Source organism: Pholcus phalangioides, unplaced genomic scaffold (genome assembly GCF_987345545.1).
Source record: "Pholcus phalangioides strain wild (caught in Gottingen) unplaced genomic scaffold, Ppha-v1.0 ptg000012l_1, whole genome shotgun sequence".
In the NCBI taxonomy this organism is placed as follows: domain Eukaryota; kingdom Metazoa; phylum Arthropoda; class Arachnida; order Araneae; family Pholcidae; genus Pholcus; species Pholcus phalangioides.
In genome coordinates this window covers 8,392,232-8,413,078 of record NW_028301605.1, presented here as the reverse complement: position 1 = coordinate 8,413,078, position 20,847 = coordinate 8,392,232, and the positions used below count along the sequence as shown (strand labels likewise).

Here is a 20,847-nt window from a genome sequence, read left to right as displayed (position 1 = left end):
TAACGCTCAACGTAAAGCGCTGTCGTGAGCCGTATTGTGCTCTGTAGGAAAACAGTGATGCTGCTTTTCTTACTGGTGAGTGGACGGCGTGTCGCGCTGTGCGAATCACGTTGCGCTCGGCACAGGAAACCTGCTCTTAGGAAAACCCGGCTTTAGTAAAATTCTCAAATTACTAGATAGATGACAGCAAAAAACCCTCTTGAACTTCGAATTTCATTAGCACTATGTTGACCATATGGAAATTCAAATATTTTGATCTTTTCGGCTACTTTTGACTCAAAAATTTCCAGGAAGATTTTGTTTGGAAATTTTTTGTAAAGATCTGGCAACAAGTCTGCATAGTTTGTTTACATTTTCGAAATGATCGTGCGACGGTCGGCTTTTTTAAATAGTTCGTTTTCTAGGTATTGTGAAACATAATTATTCAATAAAAATGTATAATAAGCAACTGGTTTTATTGATATCAACCCAATACAATGTAGTTAGTGAGAAGCTGTGGCTCTTGAAAATAATTAATGTAAACAAAAAAATTGAGCTGCTCAATATACCCTTTTTTTTAAATGTAAAGTTGATAAGTTTTTCATTATATAATTGAATAAGCTGTATTTCTTATTTGCGTGATAATATTTCATAATCCGTGTTGACACAGATTTGTACCATTTCGGAAATCACTAATGGAAAACTTAACTAATTACATGTTGATAAACCTTAGTGGTTGGTGATATAAGGCCAGTGTTGATACTGGAACTCGCCACGTTTAATTCGGAATGGCGGGAACAGCTTCGGTATAAGAGGCAGCTTGGCGATTTTCGGCGACTTTTTTTTTTTCGGTGCCAAACATGTCTCCGACGACCCGATCAAAAGTCGCCAAGGCAGTCAGACACATTAAGGGCGCCGAAAAAAAAATCCAATCCACGCATTACATTGTGAAAATCAAGCTCTCAATCTTGAAAAGTATCTGATCTACCAATGGTTTTCAAAATGATGCGGCTATAGGGTGACATCATTTGGAAGAAAAGAGAGGGAGAGAGAATCAGTTAAGACAAAATGGCAGTTGGAAGTTCCCAAAGACGCGCTGGAAACAAGGGAAAACAACAACCAGTGCCATCTGGCTGTATTTTTTTTTATCAGAAAGAACATTCTAGAACAACGACAACCCTGCAGGCAAGGGCAACGTAGTGTACCAGCGCTGGAGACTTATCGTCGGAAAAAAGTCGCCAAATCGGTGTGTCCCTTATACCAAAGCTGTTCCGGCAGTTGAGAAACTGCCCTAGAGAGAGGGACTAGGTCGCTAAGTGAACAAAAGAGTGCCAGAGGGACCAGGTCAGTGAATGACCTATAGAGTTTGAGCATTAGAGTGACTGTCTTGGATAGGGTTACTAGATTTGAAAACTGGGAAAGGAGGATACCTTTGCACACACCTTTAGTAACGTCACCTTTTCCAATTTTCACCACCTACACCACCACTATTCTGACAAACAAAACTAGTCGCAACTGTAATTTTTCCCAATTAAAACAAAACCGCTAAAAAAAGAAAATTCTGGGAATTTTAATGTCTATTGGAATAAAAAGTGATAGGAAAATTATCAGTGAAGGAAAACTACAAAAACGTTGATATCAATAAAGAGATATATGTTTCAAAGTGGAACAGAAATTTCCCTCGGGGAAAGAACCATTAATTCTGGAAACCTGAAAACAAATTTTCGAAGAAAGGCATTTCGAAATTTTTAAAAAAGGTAAATTTTCGAAAAACATAGGAAAATGCTCAAAATGACATAAAAAAAGGTGGACGTCTGTCAACCCCAGTCTTGGAGGTGTTGGCATGCACCAGTTTGTGCTGATTCACGTGACATGTCACTCTAGCGAACCGAAAACTTCTAACGAATTGATATGAAATAACTTGCTGCTGATGTATAAAATAAAAAGCTAACCTTATGGGTTAGACTTGTGGTCTTCAACCTCTCTAGAGCTGCGAGCACTGTTTATGGTCAGCATCAGAAAAAGAGCTCCTGTATGGCACAACACGTGCTTAAACTTTTACCAACATGATGCAGATTCTTGAATGATATGGACTAATTAAGTTGTTTATCGAAGAACTTGCAAGAACTCTTGGGTGGTTTAGCAAGCAAGCACCATATGCAGTTTGTGAGCAATAGATTGAAGATGTATGGGCTAAAACCCTATCATAAGTCCTTGTAAGGGAAGGGAGAAGGCATGTATATAGATATTGCATAGAACCGCTGAACTATATTTTCACACTAATGCAATATGTCGAATTTCGGCCCTGCACCTCATAAACACTCCTCCCAAGACTTTGTAACAAATTCAGGTGCATGCAGGGCCTATCTCAACATCGTCACTGAACATCCGCCCCCCCATAAAAGCTTGATAAATTGATGTTATTTGCTATATAAGATTATCAGAGGCTCCCTGGGAGAAACCATGTGTTAGGTTGGTCTTAAGAAGATGGTCTTTGATAGAAATTACTGTTTTCATGTGAGTGCTTCCCTAAGACAGGTCTGCCAAGACTTTGAAACTTGTTAATATTTGCTCCTCATAGCTGAAAAATCACAATTAAGTACTCTAAAACAATAGGCCTATTTCTCAACCTATGGTCTGCGACAGTGACACAGGTGGACTTGATAATTTAATTCTAAATGAATACAAAATTATTCAATTGTTGTAATTGATACAAGTTATATCTTTATGGATTCGAATGAAAAGTTCATACTTAGGGTGACAACATACTTCATTGAGAAAAGTACAGGATATAGTTAGTTTACAGCACTGTTTTTCACGGGGGGGGGGGGGTGAATATTTTGTAAAAGATCTGCAAGATAATTTTCATTCGCTACTGTTGTGTGAATGACATATTTTGTGTTCTGAAATTGTAATTTATTCATATTTTAATGATATGCTAATTATTAAAAAACAATACATTTTGGATTCTGTGGAGGATAGGCCTATTCACCTTCATGGGGAGGCTACATGGGGAGGGGTTCCACGACATCAAGAGGTTAGGGAAACACTGGTTTACAGTATTACAGTGATTATGTCAGATTACAGTAGCCAAAGAATGTAATTTCGGTCAAATTTGCTGAAATTGTTGGATTGGGAGGAATTAATAAAGAGCTGTTATACAAATTACATAGTGCACAAAAATGTGTATCAAGAAAAAAAGTCATTCATTATGGCTAATGATCATGTTTTATTAAGAAAAATATGTGGAAAATTGAAAGGCGAAATGTGTGTGTGTGTGGTTGCCACCAAAAAACATTGCCATAAATCAACCAAATAACCAACTGTTAAAATTACTGAAAAAATTACTGAAGTGGTGGGCACAAATAATAAAGGGCTTTTGGAAATCACGGTGAATTGAAAATTGAATCATATTTAACTGAAAAAAAAATGCTGAACATGACAAATATATGAGATAAAAACTTATAAACTATAGCTTAATAATCATAATATAATTTATAAATAACAAAAACGATCTTTGTTAAAAGTTTTAGTAAAGATTATACATTTAAATAAGTTTCACATTTAAAAAATGGGATATTTGTATAAAAAATGTCGGAAATGTGTGAAGATACAGGTGTCTCACATAGAGATGTAAAATTCTCGACAATCTTTCGGAGAATATTCTCTGGTAGAAATACTATTATAAATAACTTGAGAATATTCTTATAAGTTCTTGATGAGAATATTCTCCTGTTGTTTATAATATAGTTACATATAATATCCTTGAGAATATTCTCTGGAAGGACTGCTTTCATAAATTACTGGAGAATATTCTTATAGAAAATAATAAGAATTATTCTGAAGTTATTAATAATAGTCCTCCCAGAGAATATTCTCGAATATTCTCCTCGATGAGAATATTTTTCAGTTACCAAAACCAAAATCTTTCCAGAGAGCATTATTAAGAATATATGTAATAACATGTATTATAATAAATAATCTTGATAAATAACTTGAGAATAATAATTATTTTTGATAACAATATTCTCTAGTAATTTATAATAGTAGTCCTTTGAGAGAATATTCTCTGTCTCCGTCTCTCTTCCCATCAAGAAGATGGGAATATTGAAGTTTGTAGACCACAATATTAAAGTTTGGAAGCAAGAAAATTAAACCAACAGGGCTAAATTGCATAACTTTTAAAGAAATGTGAATGATACAAAATTTAAGTATATGTGCATTGAAGAAAACAACAGCTCTGTATCTTAGAATGAAAGTGGTTGTATAAGAATAGCTTCCTTTATCAATCAACTTTTGTTTAATTTCTTTTGTAGTGAACTTATTTCTGAAAATTTATCTAATTTTAAAATAGTTTTTTAAGGTTTTTAATCTAAAAGTTTCTAAAATTTTTATAACCAAACTTTTAAAACCTCTCATCATGACCTGGAGAATAGGTCATGATGAGTTCATGAGAATAGGTTCAAACTAAAGTTGTCATTGGGGGTGATTATACCAAAAATTATTTTGTTGCAAATGTTTCAGGAAATAAAACTGATTTATTTCACAATATAAACAAAATTAGTAAAAAATTTTAAGTTATTTAAAAGAAAAATGAATATTCTCCATTATTCTCCAATTTTTACATCCAGGAGAATATTCTCACCTCACATATTCTCACATCAAATACTGCACATGTGGTCACACTAGTCATGTAAATTAATGGCCCATCGAATTGTTTCAAAAATTTTACTGGTCTTTGGATGTAAAAAAGGTTGAGAAACGCTGCTCTGAAATATACTTATTGTATTGCTTAGGCAAGTTATGGTCCAATAAAGTGTGTTCCTGCATAATTTGATGTGTTCCTGCCTCTTAGTGAAAACAACCTCTATTGCTGATAACAAACAAATTAATATTTGTATTATTATACAATTACATGAATATTTATCTTACAGGATCGCAGTTCTAAGATTATGTAGCATTGAAGCAAAAATCAAAGAGGATGTTTTTACTGGTACGTGAAGTTTATTGCGTAATGTCATAATTAAATTAATATTACTAAACGACATATATCCATTTTGAAAACAGAATTGGTGCATGCTGAAAAATGTGTTTGACATTAACATGAAGTATTCTGTTATTACAGTGATCTCTCACTTACGCGTCTGAACAAGAAAAAAATGATGTATAAGTGAGATGGGTGTATAAGTGAAAAGGAGGACAAAAATGCACTTAAACAATATATAGCATGAAAATTGTGATTTTTCCAAGTACCAAAATAAGACATAAGTATTGGCTTTATTCTTGAAACGTGAGAAAATAACAGTCACCACTCATTTTTACGAACCCACATGAACTTAACAATTGGTTTGTGAAATCGGAACTTTTTGTAAAACAGTGCAGGAAATGAAAAATGGGAGTCACCCACCTTTATGTATGATTTACATAAAATCACTTATTTTTGTTTGTCTCATCGCATCATTTTAGTAAATATAAGACTCCATGGAGTTGATGTAGGATAACTTTCCACGCAAATCTTGCTTCTCTGAAGTATGTTCAGGATGGTGGAACCCCATAAAAATGATCTTTTGCTGGTCTTTCATTAGAGGACTCTATGTAATTTTTTGTAATCCCATACTTTTTGCCATTTCTGTCTTTGTAAGAAGTTTGTGCATTTTCTTAAATTTTTTTTTTTTTTTAATTCATTGTCGGGTACAATCTTTTCGGTTTTGTTGACATTGCCAAGAGGAAAGTAGATGAACAGCAGTTGTCTGAAATAGTGGTTAATCGATTCTCGACTTAGAAATGGCCTATCAATAATCTAATGTATCAGACCATTTCTGAAACCGCTAGTTTATTCTATAATAATGCACAAAAAGTGATTTACGTTATCACAACACATCTTCAATTCATGGTCACCCCCCCCCCTCCCCGTCAACAATCAAACCCTCCTTCCTGTCGCATGCGAAACACCTGCATGTTGATGATGACAAAGTGGTGAACTCTCTATACCTTCCCCCTCTTCTTTTATTTTATTAAATGCCCAATTCAAAGTTTGCTTTTGATTACAACGAACTCGTAGCTGGCTGGAAGAATAAAAATAACTGGGAAAAAAAATAGCAGAAAGAAAGCAAAGTTTGTAAAATATAGATTTGATGGAAATGAGAGTTCGTAAAATAGAGCAGATTTTAACATTAACTCTGGAATACTGTTCAGGACAGAGAACCAGTTCGTAAATTGGAGGTTCATAAAACCGAGCATCAACTGAATTTCTTCATTGAAATCTACATGCCTTGCAATTTAATTGTTACCTTGTTACATTTTAATTTTTTTAAATAATATGAAATTGAAGTAACTTGAAAAACCATTTTTGCTGTTACCAGAAAACTGCTCATGCAATTGGAAGCAAATCGTATCAGTTTCTGCAGTTGTATGTAATGACGAAGAATTTCTAGGGCTTCTCTAAAGCTTTTGCAAATGTGTCATGAACATTTTTTGAAAAAATAAATCTTCTGCATAGATTTCTTCATCTATATCATCCTGCATTTTCTTCAGTGTAGTTCTCAGTTATCATCAAACTTTTATGCTCTCATACCCATTCTGAGATGTAGCAAAGTGAAATAAGCTGGAATGGCTAGGCTAACTCTAAACTGCAGTCTGTAGCCAAAACAAGTAAAACACTTGCTAGGCTGCAATGTCTTATCCCTATAACCATTCTTTCATCGCATCAATTCAACTCGCCCTTTCAGTTGAAATTCCCAGTAGATATTAAGGTCCATATTGTCTCTCATGCAGCGGTATGGTTTGTTAATGCTGATAAGCCTCATAGGACAGAGTGTCATCACCTTGTCCTATGAGACTGTCTATGGATACCAGAATCTCACCTTGAGTTGTACAGAGTCCTGAAGAACTGCTAAAAAAAGGGATTCCAAAAAGAACTCTGTCTGATTGGTCTCAGTCATAAACAGCGATGCAGTCGATGTGTAGAAGGAAGCGAATAGGCTACCCTGTTTAGTACAAATATAAGATATGTAGTTAACACCATAATAACTTTTTCACTAGAAATCTTTTTAGATTCTTTGTAAAAGCCTTTTTTGGGAAAAAAAACCAAAATCCAAATTTTCTGTGACTTGTAATTGAGGGGTACACCATAAAATGAGTCACATAAATGTCCCATAAATGAAAGTTGTATAAATGAATTTTAAAAAAAAAATTATTATTCTCCCATTTCTTTCACCGGAGTGCAGAAAATTGTCTTATAACTGAGAAAGGTCCATTGAACTTCAGGACCCGCTGTATGTCTCTAGGGGCGGGACAGCAATATATATGATTGATTATAACTGAGAAAAATGTATTAAGTGAGAGGGCGTGTAAGAGAGATTACTGTATCAATTTTTATCAGAATTGCATGTGCTCGAGGGTTTAGAAATAAGCATAATACATAATCAAAAATTATACAATGTATGAAATTTTTTCTTTCCAGGTGGAAAAGAAGAAATCTCTATTCCTTATAGGATACAAAGGTAATATTAGTTGTTAATTAATTAGTGACACAGACTTTAAAAAAACTTCTAATCTGGGGATTACATGAATTAATTAGGTTTTTTGTGGTGCTGATGACTAAAATAATATTGATTTTACCTTACCATATGCAATCGTAATGGTTCTTTACCAGTCATCTACATATAAATCTGTATGCTATATAAATTAAAGCAAATTATAAATAACTAAAAGAAAGGAAGAAAAGTTTGTCTTGACAAAATATAAGTTGCTCTTTCTTCCAAACAAATGTTTGATGCCTTTTCTGTGCATGGCAATGGATGTAATGGAAATTTAAAAAAAGTAACAGTAATATCTACTGTTATGTTCTGATTCTAGTGCCTTCATAATCGCTTCAACACATGTATATACATTGTTATATCTTGGTGGGAATTTCTCCCCTTGTTCTCTACTGAACTCACCAAGTTTTTCTAGAAAATTATTGAGTGAGTTCAGAAAACTATTTCAAGCTAAATTATTGCAACCCAGATTCTCGGATTGTATCATAGTTCCCATTCAAATCATGCTAAGAAAACCCTTCTGATTGGCAGAAAGGGATTGACGATTTCATGAAGCCGTGGAATTGAGAATTTCAATTCCTTGGTCTGTTATTGCTCATAATGTGAAGTTTTTTATGATGAAAATTTTTTCTTAAAGAATACAAATATATGTTGTTGAAATTGTGATCTCTTATTATAACAGACTTTCACTGTAGTTGTAAACCAGTAGAAAAATTTCTTTGGCATGAAGTTAGAGTTAGTGATGTTAGAAAATGGATGCGTAAAAACCTTTAATTTTTATTCAATATTTCAGAGGACCTACAGATATCCTGAAAGCTTTGGCTTCGACAGTGAAGAAAGTAAGGCTTGCAACATCATAAGCCTTGTTTTATGTTATTGTGATTTTAATACAAAAGTTTAAAATGTACTTACTTTGTATTAATAAGAAAGTTAAAAACTATATGAATATCTGTGAAAAAATTGTAATCTATTTTATGGCCTGTTTAATGACACCTATCTCGTATGAAGAAATCGATACACACACCTATTAATGTTTTCAGTCTTTTTATTCACTCTATTATGAATGAATTCTGCATTAATGAATGTGTATGTACTATTTGGTCACATTACAATTACATGTTTAATTATTTTATTTTTCATTTTTATTACTTACTGTCATGAGCTAAAAATTTCATCTTTTCAGGATCCTTTAGCTCCACATTTCAAATATGAAGATGATCCATATTTAATTCCTTCTAGTAATGTTTCAAAGGTAAGTTAATGGAGAAAATACTTATATATATATAAGTTACACAGAATCGACCAGTATACCAAGTTTTGGTATACTGGCAACCACAAATTTGTGATGAAAAACCCACAACGTCTAATGTGGGATTGTTTTTAGGTAAAAAAAAAGTCGCTTCTCTCTCTCTCTTAAATCAAACTGAATAGGAGTGCCAATCTACCATCAAATGAGCTCTAAATCTTGCTGATGCTCCAATAACTGAACTGTACCTAATTTCTTAATACCCTTTCATTTATTTGTTTTTTTTCTGGTCAGTGAAGATTCATAAACATGTAAGAATCTCAGTTTTTTGCGTAAATGGATATATTTCATATAAAAACCTTATAACGGTAACTCATGTAGAAAACTGTATAATTAGCATAAGTCGAAACATAACTATTGAAAACATGACTTAAAAAAACATAAAATTATTGATTTTATGTACAGAGTATCAAAATTTATAAAAACAATAAATAACTGAGCTCTATTAAAATAACGCTTTCATTTTTATTGTACTGTGATAAAAATGAAACTAAGATTACACAACTTTTTAAACATGGTATTCATACTGTAATTGTTAACATGATTGCTGGGGGTAAAATATAACTATAACACTCAGCTTGCTTACCATGCCTGATTATTTAAAATTATTTATGAAATAAATAGAGACAAAATTTGTTATCCAAAAGTTCCAGGGTAACTTCATGACAAGTCTTTTTTTATACTCTTAAAGCCATTTAGTACTCTTGTCACCCTAATACTGGCCTGTAGAAATTCTACAGGAGGAGGTTTACAACAAAAAAAATTGCCATTTTTATAGTTTGTTAAATTTCTTTTTCTTCTTTTAAAGTTTAAGAACTGGAAATTTAGTTTTTATGCAGCTTTCAACAATTAAGTAAAAAAATAATTGTAAAAAAAAATATAAAAAAAAATAACTGAAATAAAAATAAATCATTTTATAAGCTGATTTTTCTTCAAATACAGGCGATGGGGGGGGGGGGACCTATTTCTTCATGCCAATTAAAAACAAATCACCTTTAATTTTTTTGATGTAGGAATTTCTTTTATCAAATTTGTACAGCTATGTCCTAATGTTACCCCGTAAAATGTAATATGTTTACATTTTAAAAATTACTGGAAAAACTACATAATTAAAAACTAAATAATTCAATTCGAATAATTACTTTTTTGTTTCCACTTGACATACAATTTTGACTGAGGAACGTTTTAAGAGGTTTCACAGTTATGATTACCACTAAATAGAAGAAATAAGGCGCCAACAATCAAGAGCATCACTCAGAAAATATTTAAGCACCTTAGCTACGACCACATTCTGCCTCAATTACATCACAACATAATTACACCACATTCTGCTAATTGTTGTGAACAATTCTAGATCAAGAACTTGACGATTGCATGAAAACTCAGCCCGCCAAATAATTTCAAACATGAAAATAATGCTAGTTGTAAATTTTTTTTTGCCAGTCATAGTTACCAGAGTTTATGGTATTCATTTATTGTTTAAACATTTGTTTGTTGCATTATTATTGTGTTCCACATTTCAGAGATCCTATGCACTTTCTAAGGAAGCAGGTAAAAAAGCAGCTCGGTATTTTCTGGAGAAGTATCCAGAATTGTTCAAGTGTCATAAATCCGATCCTCATATAAAAGTGAGTGATTAGCTCAATTAGTTATTTCGTATTAGCCAAACTTGCTGTTTGAGTACTTGTAAAAAACATTTTTTGAAATAAAATGATGGTTTACTAAAGATTGTTTTAGAAATGTTTGTATTACAGCCCTTATTATAACATATACATTTAGATATTTTGTGTCTTTTATTGAAGCCATTGTGAAAACTTAACTAAAATTATAATTCAAAGATCTATCATTATCATGCTTTCAGTATAACATGATTTTTTGTCTCTAAAATAGTTTTTATAAACATGGGGATATTATATTGGCCAGTAATCTCATGTTAAGCACTGTGTTTGTATCAATTAAGTTCAATAATAATGTATTTTTTAGGTATAAATGAGAATGTGAATAAATTATTTAATTACTTCATTTCATGAAACCTCATTTGTTCGAGATCATTTTGTTCTAACAATTTTCCAGTTGTGCTTTGTGATTGCCCAAACATTTTGCAATCTAACATTCGTCTATTGAGGAAGCATTTACAGTAATTGGAATTTAGTTGCTTTTCCTGAGTTGGTTAGAATCATCTCGAACTTATACTCTTTCCCTGGAATATGTTTTTTCCGGAAGTTTCTACGGTACCTATATAAAGGGATGCCATCACAAGAGACGAGTCATTGTCATTGAGACTTTATCCTCAATGCGAGATTGTGAATAATTGTAAATAGCAGTTTTCGGTGAATAAATCTGTGACTTCCTGAAAATTGTTTCATCCTCTGATCATTTCAAGGACTTGTGAGAAATTATCCGGAATAATATACACTTTGATGTATCATTATTGCTGAATTTTTTTTTTGGTGTGTGTATCACTCCTTTTTATCTCATGAGTTTTGTATCACCCTGCACATATTTTGTGGTACAAAGAATTACAAAAATAATTTTAGTTATGGAACACACTCAACAATGTGAAGATAAATGTAAAAAAGATAAAAATTACTTTTGGGTGCTATGGGGGTGGGGGAAGGAATATTTCCTTTTATTGCCAGGCCAATATGACATCACTTAAACAATTTTAATGGGTTGACATGAGCATTTATATATTGTATCCTTGTGATTTAGTGAATTTATTTTGATTTGATTATAGCTTATAGTATCATATTTATGTGAATGCAGTTTTATGTTCTTGTTTCTGATCAGGCATATGACCCACCAGTTACTTATACAGAAAAAGATGAAGTGACGGAAGACATTTTGAAATCATGCATAGAAGAAGTAGAACTGGAAAATTCCCTGACTGTGTATAAGCTTCTGAAAGAAAGAAGTATGTGTGCATACTAATGTATAAATAATGAAAGATTCATGCAAAATTGTAAATTGGAACTTCTGCATACGAAGGTATACTTTCTAAGATCTCATCTTATGAATATCGAAGTTGAGAGCGAAACTGCAACGAGTGACAATATGACATATAGCTGCCAAGACTTCCAAATTTTTACCGCAATTGCAAAGAATTCCTACTTTCCTAGAATAAATTATTCTCAAGGAATTAATCTGGAAAAATTTTGTTTCCCCTAATTCAGCTGCTCCAAATGATTTCAAATGTATGATGCTAGTTATCATTGTGCAGAATCACAATGAAATGCTTCATTTTGGTAAGGAAAAGAAGTTTGCCGAATAGCCACTTCGATTCAGTCGAATCATTGAGATAAATTATGCTGGTGATTGTTTGCGCTAAATGATGATAGCTGGTACAATGCTCCATTGTTTTGTGATCAGCCAGCGTGGGAATTATGTTTCAGGATAATTTTTTTGGCCAATTAATAGCAGTAAATTCAGCTTATCTTTTCCCCCATTTGGCATTAATTTTTCACATCCGGTTCTATTTCATACATTTCTTTGATGTGTTTTCTTTTGATCATCATCAGATTTTTTTAGGAGGGTGGAGCATTATCATTGAAAAAGTTTACCTCAACTCACGTCTTATAATGAATTACTTATAATGAATTGAATTTATGTTTACTCCATATCAAGCTGCCTCCTCCTTATTCGGAAACGGGCTATCAATTATAAGCCTGGTGATTATTATAATATCCTCCAGTTTGATTTTTCTGGGCCTAAATGTTTCTCAGTGGGCATGAAAGATGATTTTTTTAAAATTATCTTTAGGTCTTAGTTTAATTATCTCTCTCGTGTGACGAAACAAACTCATCTTTTTTTTTTTTATGTGATACCATTGTAAATATCTTCTACTACTATGGTGAAAAGCATTACTTGAATTTTTGTGATAAAAGAAATTTTATTGAACTCACTGAATAAAATTTTCATTTCATTTTTACAGATTTACCATGCAGTAAGGAAACTCAACAAGCCCTGCTGGAGTTGCTTTGCTTTTATAATAGCACTCAACCACCTAGGGCGGAATATGCTGAGGTGAAGCTCAAACATATTGACATGACATAAAAAATTTATCACTTTTGTCAATTTTTTTCCGTAATTTTATCTCGTCAGTAAAAAGATGTGTAATTTTTTTCTGTTGTTTGTAAATTTTTCTTTTAAATTATGATTTATAGGAGAGGTGGTATAGTCTCAAGGAACGTCCAAAAAATACTTGGAAGTAAGCTTTTATTTTTTTAAAAATAAATTTAGTTTGCAAGTTTTTTTTTTCTTTAGAGACAAAATATTTAGGTTATGCTTAGAATTTCTAAAGATAAACAGTGGAAATGTCTACTTCAGATTGGGACCATTTACTTCTCACATTTTTTTTTGTAACCTTATTTTCTAGAAATTTTACAAATGAGTCTCAACACTAAAATCACCGCCCTAAAATGAAACATGGATTTTCTGCTATAACAATTGGTGCTTTATTAGGCTGAAACATGGGAACAAAAAATATTTATCTGATTTAGGTAAAAAGTATACGTCCTTATGGCACTTGATGCTTAGGGGAAAAACATTTCTGAAGCAATGCTGCATCACATTGTTTGCAAAAATGACATTGAAAGTACATAAAGGTAAATTAAATGGGGGCGATCAAAGTGGTTTGTTTTTACTCAACTCTGTACATTGTCTGCATGTGTGTAAGTGTGCTATTCGTTTTAATTGTTGTAAAATTTTGAGATCTTCAATTGCACACATGAACTTGTCAAGTATTTCTGATTAAACAGTGTTATAGTTATTGTATTTTTATATTTTATCGTTGTATATAATTTTCTTGACTTCTCATATCTTGGCTAGTTTCAAACTTTTACTTTCAGATTATTTTCTGGTTTATTTGTTTTTACTTTGCTGATGCTATAAGGTTCAACTTTATCTTGTGCGATATATTAGATTATCATACATACTTAGTTTTTTTTTTTCTGAGAAAAAGGGTTTCTTCGATCCTTTTTAGTGAATTCACAACAGTACTTAAGAAGTGCTGAATACTTTATGTAAAGAATAAGAGAAAAAATAGACTAGAATGTGGTTCTTTTTGCCTAGTGGTATTTTTCAGAAAAAATTAACAATCTTTATTCATTTTCTTCAACAGGAATAATGGAGAAGCTGATAAGTTGTTCCAGGAGATGGAAAAAGATGCAGATGCATATTCTGCAATGATTAAGGGGAATGCTAAAGTGAGCACTTGTTTGGGATATTTTGCATTCATCATTCATTTTGTATTACTTGCAGACCCCCCCCCCCCCCCAAAATCAGAACGCTGATTGTTCAGCAATAAGCCCTCAGCTGACGACAGAAAATGTTCTTCACTAAAAATTTCCATAATAGTGTTTTCAATATAGTAGAGTTATTTCGCTTTGTTTCCTCAAAAATTTTTCCCAAAATTGCTCTACAGCAACACTGATAGATCTGCAATGTACGTCATAGATTTTGGTACATTTTTCTTTCAGGCCCACAGATTAATCATAATATTGTGATATGCACTGTTGATAAAAGAAAACTTTTCTAATTTAAAATTTTATCCAGAATTTGATGTGTCTGAACTTGAAAATAGAGCTTGAATACATTATTAAATTAAAAAAGCCCACAGATGATTGAGGTATTCATTCAAAATTTAATCATTAGTCAAGCAGAGCTTTGTAAAAAAAAGAGGTTACATCTTTTGGGAAGGTGGTTGTCAGTGTGTGGTAAAGACATGAAAATAGTGTGTTATGTCAGTATACACAGCTGAAATTGTTACTCAGTAATAAATGATTTCAAAATGTTAAACATTCTTTATTAATAAAATTTATACATTAAAATCTCGATAATCCGTCCCGTCCAGTAATCCAGCATTTTCAGGCAGGTTTTCTTTGAGCATAAAAACATGTCAAAGTATGTTTTTGCATAAAAGTTTGTTATTTAAATGGGCTTTGCAATTGACTTCCAGTATCCGGCACACACCCAGGTCTGATATGTGTTGGATTAGCAAGAGTCTACTGTACATTCAGAAAAAAGATCACTTGACACTGGATTTTTAACATTTATTAACCTGTATGATCCCACCCCCATAAAAACATAGAAATTTAAAGAAACATATGGATGGAAATTGGCGTGCTGATGTATTGTGTGCCAATTAAAAATGTATACATTTTTAATTGACACACAATACATCAGCACGCCAATTTCATTAATTAGAGTGGATTTTTAATTAGCTAAAATGGTTAATTGTGGTGAAAATATGCAGTGTTTACTTTGATTTTAATGCTATTTTTAAATAGATGAAATCTTACTCAGCAAAGTTGAATAAGTGTTTTTTTGAATTTTTTATTTCCAATTCCCTCAATTAAGTGCAATTTTATAAAACTCTTAACATGAAAAATTTTAGCAACTCTCAAAAAATGCCACCAACAAGGAATCAAATCTTTCTAGACAAAAAAATATATTTACATAATTGTATTTTGTGCTAGAATGACACTAAAAGATGCACTTTCTAAAATATAAAAAAAAATTGAGGAAAGAAATAGGTATAGTGGGTTTATTGATAATGTATTTGTCATTCATATATTCAAATATGCCATTGAGTGTTAACTGACATTTTTAAATACATGAAAGTCCATTATAACAATAGTTCACAATCACAAAGCAAATTGTTTATAACAGACTTCTCATTATATTATAAGCAAATTTCAATTCATTGCCCGGACAGGTTATAAATTTTTGAAATTTGTTGCTTTATTTTTATTAAAAGGTCTTTTAGATCATTTTGTTCTAATATTAGGGAATTAACAGAATTAAGGGTCGCGCGCGTGAAATAGGTTTTTGGTTTCACAACAGTTGATTCTCTAAAGACATTTCTGCATAAAGTTTCTTTTATTAAAGCAATTTAACCAACCAACTAAAAACAATTAAAATTCTGATGTATTTATTTTTATTATTTATTTGTTTTGAATCACTGCTCACTGACTGTAGGAACTTGATAACATTTTTCTCTTAATGAGAAAGTTTTTTCAGCACATATGTTCAGCCATTCCGAAATGACTTCAAACTGTAAGTTCTGCTGAAATAAGCCCTGTCTGACCATGGTCACTTATTCGTGAAAAAGCCTAAAAATGAGAAAAGGGAGTAAAGAAATTTGCCTTTTTGTGTGAATTCTCTATTAAAAGTAACTCAAATTAATGTTTATGAGGAGCATATGCAAACATAAGCGTCATCCATAATTTCTGACACATTGATAAAGAGAAAGCAAAACTTTCATTTTCTAATTTTTTTGAGGTTATAGTGAAAACTGTCATTTTCAATGCACTAAAACAAAATATCTTTTTTTTGTCTTTTACACTACTCTGACATGACAATCACTTATAAACCACTTGTTATAGCAAGACTTTCATTATAAGCCGTTCTTGTTATATCAGAGTTTCAATGTATTTTTGATGATAATGTAAGGAATTTCTTAATTAGCACTTATGAAACCGTTTTATGATTCATTTGTAATGCTTAAACTATGCAAATAATCTTAGATATATCACTCAATTTATGTAGAGAAATATTCCTTTTTTCTCATACATTATAAATCATTGATAAGCGATTCAGCAGCCAACTAAGCTCATGTTGAAAACAATGATGAGAGCAATTTAAGGGTCAGAAATATTATAGTGTGTGCAGAAAATATTTTCTCCTGTCATCTATTCATATGCATTTTTACAGCCTTGTGAACATAAAAAAGAAATTCCAATTCATTGTTAAAATCTTCATTAGGTTCTTGTAGATTATTTTAGTTTTTTTATTGTATTATATATTCTTGAAAATTATTTTTTGCAGTTCCTGAATGTGGAAAAAGTTGTTAGCTTGTATGAAGAGATGCGTAGCAAAGAATATCAAGGTATATTTTATGAGAAACAAGTTTGTTGGGGAAATACACGGGGGGAAAAAGTTGAATCAGAGATGCAATATAGAATAAGCTGATTTAAAAAATGTTCTTTTAAAATTGTACAAGCTGCATTTTTATTATGAGAAATAATGGTATACAGTCAAACCTCTCTATCTCGAAACTGATGGGGCCGAAATTTTTTTTGAGATAGAGAGTTTCCAGAAAAATAGAGTTTTTTGTAAGAAAGGAAAAGCATGCCAAAAATGGTGAAAACTTTGATTATAAACTAAAAAATTTGTACTGTATTTTACTTCATACTGATGAAATTTATTCGTTGAGTTACACAATCAATGTTTAATCACAACTATATGCAAATACACTAAAATACATTCAAAAAAAAAATTTCGCATGTTTTTTAGTAATGCCCTAATGTTCTGAAATTCCATTTTCAACATTCTTCTGAGATTCTTCGAAATTTGAGTGGTTCATCAGATCTGATTCCTTCACCACTGAGATGATTGGTTCAAAACCCATAGTTTTCTTGAAGCAACTTTGAATTATCAGTTGGCTGACTTTTCGCCATGCTGAACAAGCAATCCACACATGGGGCATCCACCCCTCAGTCAATCACAGTATCCGCCTATGAGCGACAAAATCCATCAACACAATGGGTCATAATACGAACAATCCTTTCTTGTCAGTTTCTTTCACCTCCAGGAAAAGCAAGAAAAGGAATTTTTGTGTTTTCTTTTTATTATCATTGGGTTTGGCCTTCGAGATAGTTTTTCGAAAATTACTTTGAGACAGAGGTGAAAATGCATTGATTTAGTACAGTAAATACAATGATTTTTCATTTTTAGATATGTAGAGTTTTGGGGAAAGAGAGGTTGTTTTAACTGTATATGTTACAGTAAATGTGTGATAAATTGATAATTATGCATAATAACTGGCGATTACAGATAATCACCAATCTTGGCAATTTTGATGAATTTTCTTACATTTATCATCTTTATTGGTGATTACGCATAATTCTGGAATAAAGTTGGCAAGTATGATAAATATAGAAGAAATCTGTGGAAATATCACTTAAATTCAACCACTTTTCAGTTTCTCCTATACTTGATGGGGGCACTACACATATTTTACCATAAAAATTAAATGAAAATAAGAGATATAAAAACATATAAATTATTATCTTGTAATATTAGCTTTCTTAACTTTTATGAACATTTTTCAACATAACATCACCGATTGAATCCATCATCCTAGACTGAAGTTTCAATAAAATGTCTGGTAAATTTAAGTGACTGATGATTTATCAAATTTACCAAATGGTTGGTGATTATGCATAATCATTGAATTTATCACATTTACAAAATAATATTTGTACACCCCTAGAGAAAAGGGAAAAATTATCTTCACTTTCATCACAACATATACGGTCAATGTTTATTTTTATGAATCCATACGGACAGGAAAAAGTAGACCATAAGATCGAAAGTTTGTAAATTGGAGAGACATTTTAAGGAATTGTATATTGTTTGAGACAGGAAAATTAGTTCGTAAAAATGTACAGTTTGTAAATCAGAGGTTTGTAAAATTGAGGGTTGACTGTATATAGGGTTTCCACTCACCCTTTGTGCATTCATGCATAGAACTGACACTACTGTGGTTGCATTATTGAAGTTTGATCGTAATGGTGTCATTTTTCTTGCTTTTGGCCACTCTGGTAGTATAAAAGAAAAACGCAGCAATGGCCCACTTTCTTTGATTTGAAAGTTTACCAAGGGTTGAAATTCATAGGCGTACAATACAATGATATGAGGGGGGGGGGGAGAAGATAATAAGCATCCTCCATACATATAATGATGTAACATGCTCTCTGCTGATTAGTCATTATTCTGCCCACGAAGGCTCTTCATTTGTGCAAATAAATTAAAAAAAAAATGCAGTGCAGATAATTTTTAGCTTTCTTCCTCCCATATGAAAAATTTCATTAAAATTTGTCCCCTGACCCATTTAGTGTCAAAAAAAATTATTGAAGAAATTTGTGTATTAAATGTTTGGTAAATCTGCTAAACGTTTGAAAGAGCCGCCTGGCAGTCCAGTGGTTAGAGCGCTATCTTCTGACTGTGCGGGACTGGGTTCGAATCCTGGTTCGGGCATGGATGGTTTGGTATACCAAATATAACAAATTCCCTGGACAGATTGTAAAGATCTCTTGGGAATACGTGCTGATCACACATTATTAAAAAGTCTCTACAGCGGCTATCATCATCAATTAGTTTCCAAGCTAAACAAGCTGTAGTTTTTTTGATAAAACCTGTTTCTGTTTGATTATTCTAACCAACTATTTTGCTATTGTTCTCCCCCCCAGCCCATTACAATTAACTTGATATTGTGTGAGCTATATAACCATTTTAACACCATCACATCTCCATCTCTAATTTTAGTCATTGCTGGACAGCTAAGAAAATTTCATGAACCCTGTTCTCATCTCTATGTAAGATATACACAAAAGTTGCAGATGTTTTGAATACATTTTTTTTTAGATCAAGCAACGTAGAACTATCTAAGCTGTACATATGCATAACTGCTCCAGGCTGAAAATGTTTTAATGCACACAGAGTTGTTGCTGTGCAGAAGAAATTCACAATATTGTAGATGGTAGCATGATTTTTTTGCCATTGCCATTAATGTGAATTATGTATTTTAATTATGTCAAAATTCTGGGGGCACAGAAAAAATAGATCTGTGCAGATACAAAGAAAGTTAGAGAGCATGTTAATTCCAAGTATACTCTAGCCTAGAATCAAATTACTATAACAATTTTTTATTTATGTAATGAAATTTCATACAGATTATATTACTACCCAGGATTAACTTATTTCTTTTTCATGCTTTTCAATTTTTACTTTCTTTAGGTTCACAAACCTTGTATAATAGTTTATTGAGTGTTGTTCCATTCATGAAACAAGATGGTGATATGCGATGGCAATATGCAATGGTAAGCAGACATTTGTAAAATTATTCTAAATTTTTATTTTTTAAATCTGTGATGCCTAATATTACAGTGAAACCTCAGTATAATGATGCTCTGCGGACGCAGAAAAAATATTGTTGTGGAATTATCATTATATCGAGAGCCAACATTGTCATCACGTGCCACCAAATTTATGCTGTTGTTGATATCTTTTCTAAATCTAAATGTTAGTACCATCAGGAAATGTGCTTTAAAGTATTTATTTATTGTGAAAAACTAATTGATTAGTTGATTAATAAAATTCATCCAGATGCATTGCTCCTGTAAAGAAGATTACCATGTTGCTCACTTTTGTGTCTTACACAGAAAGTAGCAATACTAACTTCAACACATTCGGTGATCATGTAGTACAAAACACCAATTCTATTTGATGCCCTTGGAAGAACTGAAACAAGTGAAGTTAGAATTAAATTCAAGATGATTTTTTTGAGTGCAAACAAAAAAAAAACTGCTGTCATAGAACGGTTTCAAAATTGTATTAAAAATATCATTATAGAGGGGTTTATAGAAGGGTATTGTTATAGCAAGAGAGTTTAACATTAGACTATAGGCAATTCCAAACAATATTTGAAAAAATATCCTTGTAGGATATATCATTATATCGAGTATCGCTGTAGCGAGGTTTCACTGTACATGCTAAAATGTTACATCTAATTTTAATCATTTGAATAATAGAAGCCATTTAATCATTTGTTAAAAGCAGTTTTGCTATTTGTAACAAATTACCTCTCTGGATGATCATTTTTTTATAGCCCGATTTTTTTCTACGACCCTGTTCTCACAATATTAATGTTGATTTTGGCATTTTGACTTTCTTACATCCTGTAGAATCTGGTTTATGGTGATAGGCATTATAGGAAATGTATCTATTAATGGCACAGTAGCTGGGCTACCCTTATACCAGATACGGGGCGTGGTGCAAAAGTAATAGCAGGGCCAGTGGCATCTTTAAAATTTTGGGGCCCTTACCCCTGATTTTATATATTGTGTAGAAAAGGCACATCCAAAGTGCTGAAAAATTTCCATGCAAAAAAATGCAGGCACAATTAAGTTTAAACTAACAAAAAAATTTAATAAAAATTTCGTCCTGAAAAAATTTTATGAA

The 20,847-nt window shown here is 32.0% G+C and overlaps 1 protein-coding gene across 1 annotated transcript in view; it reads left to right on the top strand.

The window, feature by feature from the left end:
- Positions 1 to 329: 329 nt before the first annotated feature.
- LOC149079420 (small ribosomal subunit protein mS39) overlaps positions 330 to 20,847 on the top strand; it is a 37,276-nt gene continuing 16,758 nt past the window's right edge. The window contains exons 1-12 of the mRNA XM_089240142.1: positions 330 to 404; positions 4,914 to 4,972; positions 7,442 to 7,481; positions 8,311 to 8,356; positions 8,701 to 8,769; positions 10,347 to 10,451; positions 11,614 to 11,737; positions 12,755 to 12,846; positions 12,987 to 13,030; positions 13,943 to 14,027; positions 16,651 to 16,711; positions 19,624 to 19,706. Coding sequence (XP_089096268.1) covers positions 361 to 404; positions 4,914 to 4,972; positions 7,442 to 7,481; positions 8,311 to 8,356; positions 8,701 to 8,769; positions 10,347 to 10,451; positions 11,614 to 11,737; positions 12,755 to 12,846; positions 12,987 to 13,030; positions 13,943 to 14,027; positions 16,651 to 16,711; positions 19,624 to 19,706 — 852 coding nt within the window. The 5' untranslated portion in view covers positions 330 to 360. The remainder of the gene's footprint in view (positions 405 to 4,913; positions 4,973 to 7,441; positions 7,482 to 8,310; positions 8,357 to 8,700; positions 8,770 to 10,346; positions 10,452 to 11,613; positions 11,738 to 12,754; positions 12,847 to 12,986; positions 13,031 to 13,942; positions 14,028 to 16,650; positions 16,712 to 19,623; positions 19,707 to 20,847) is intronic.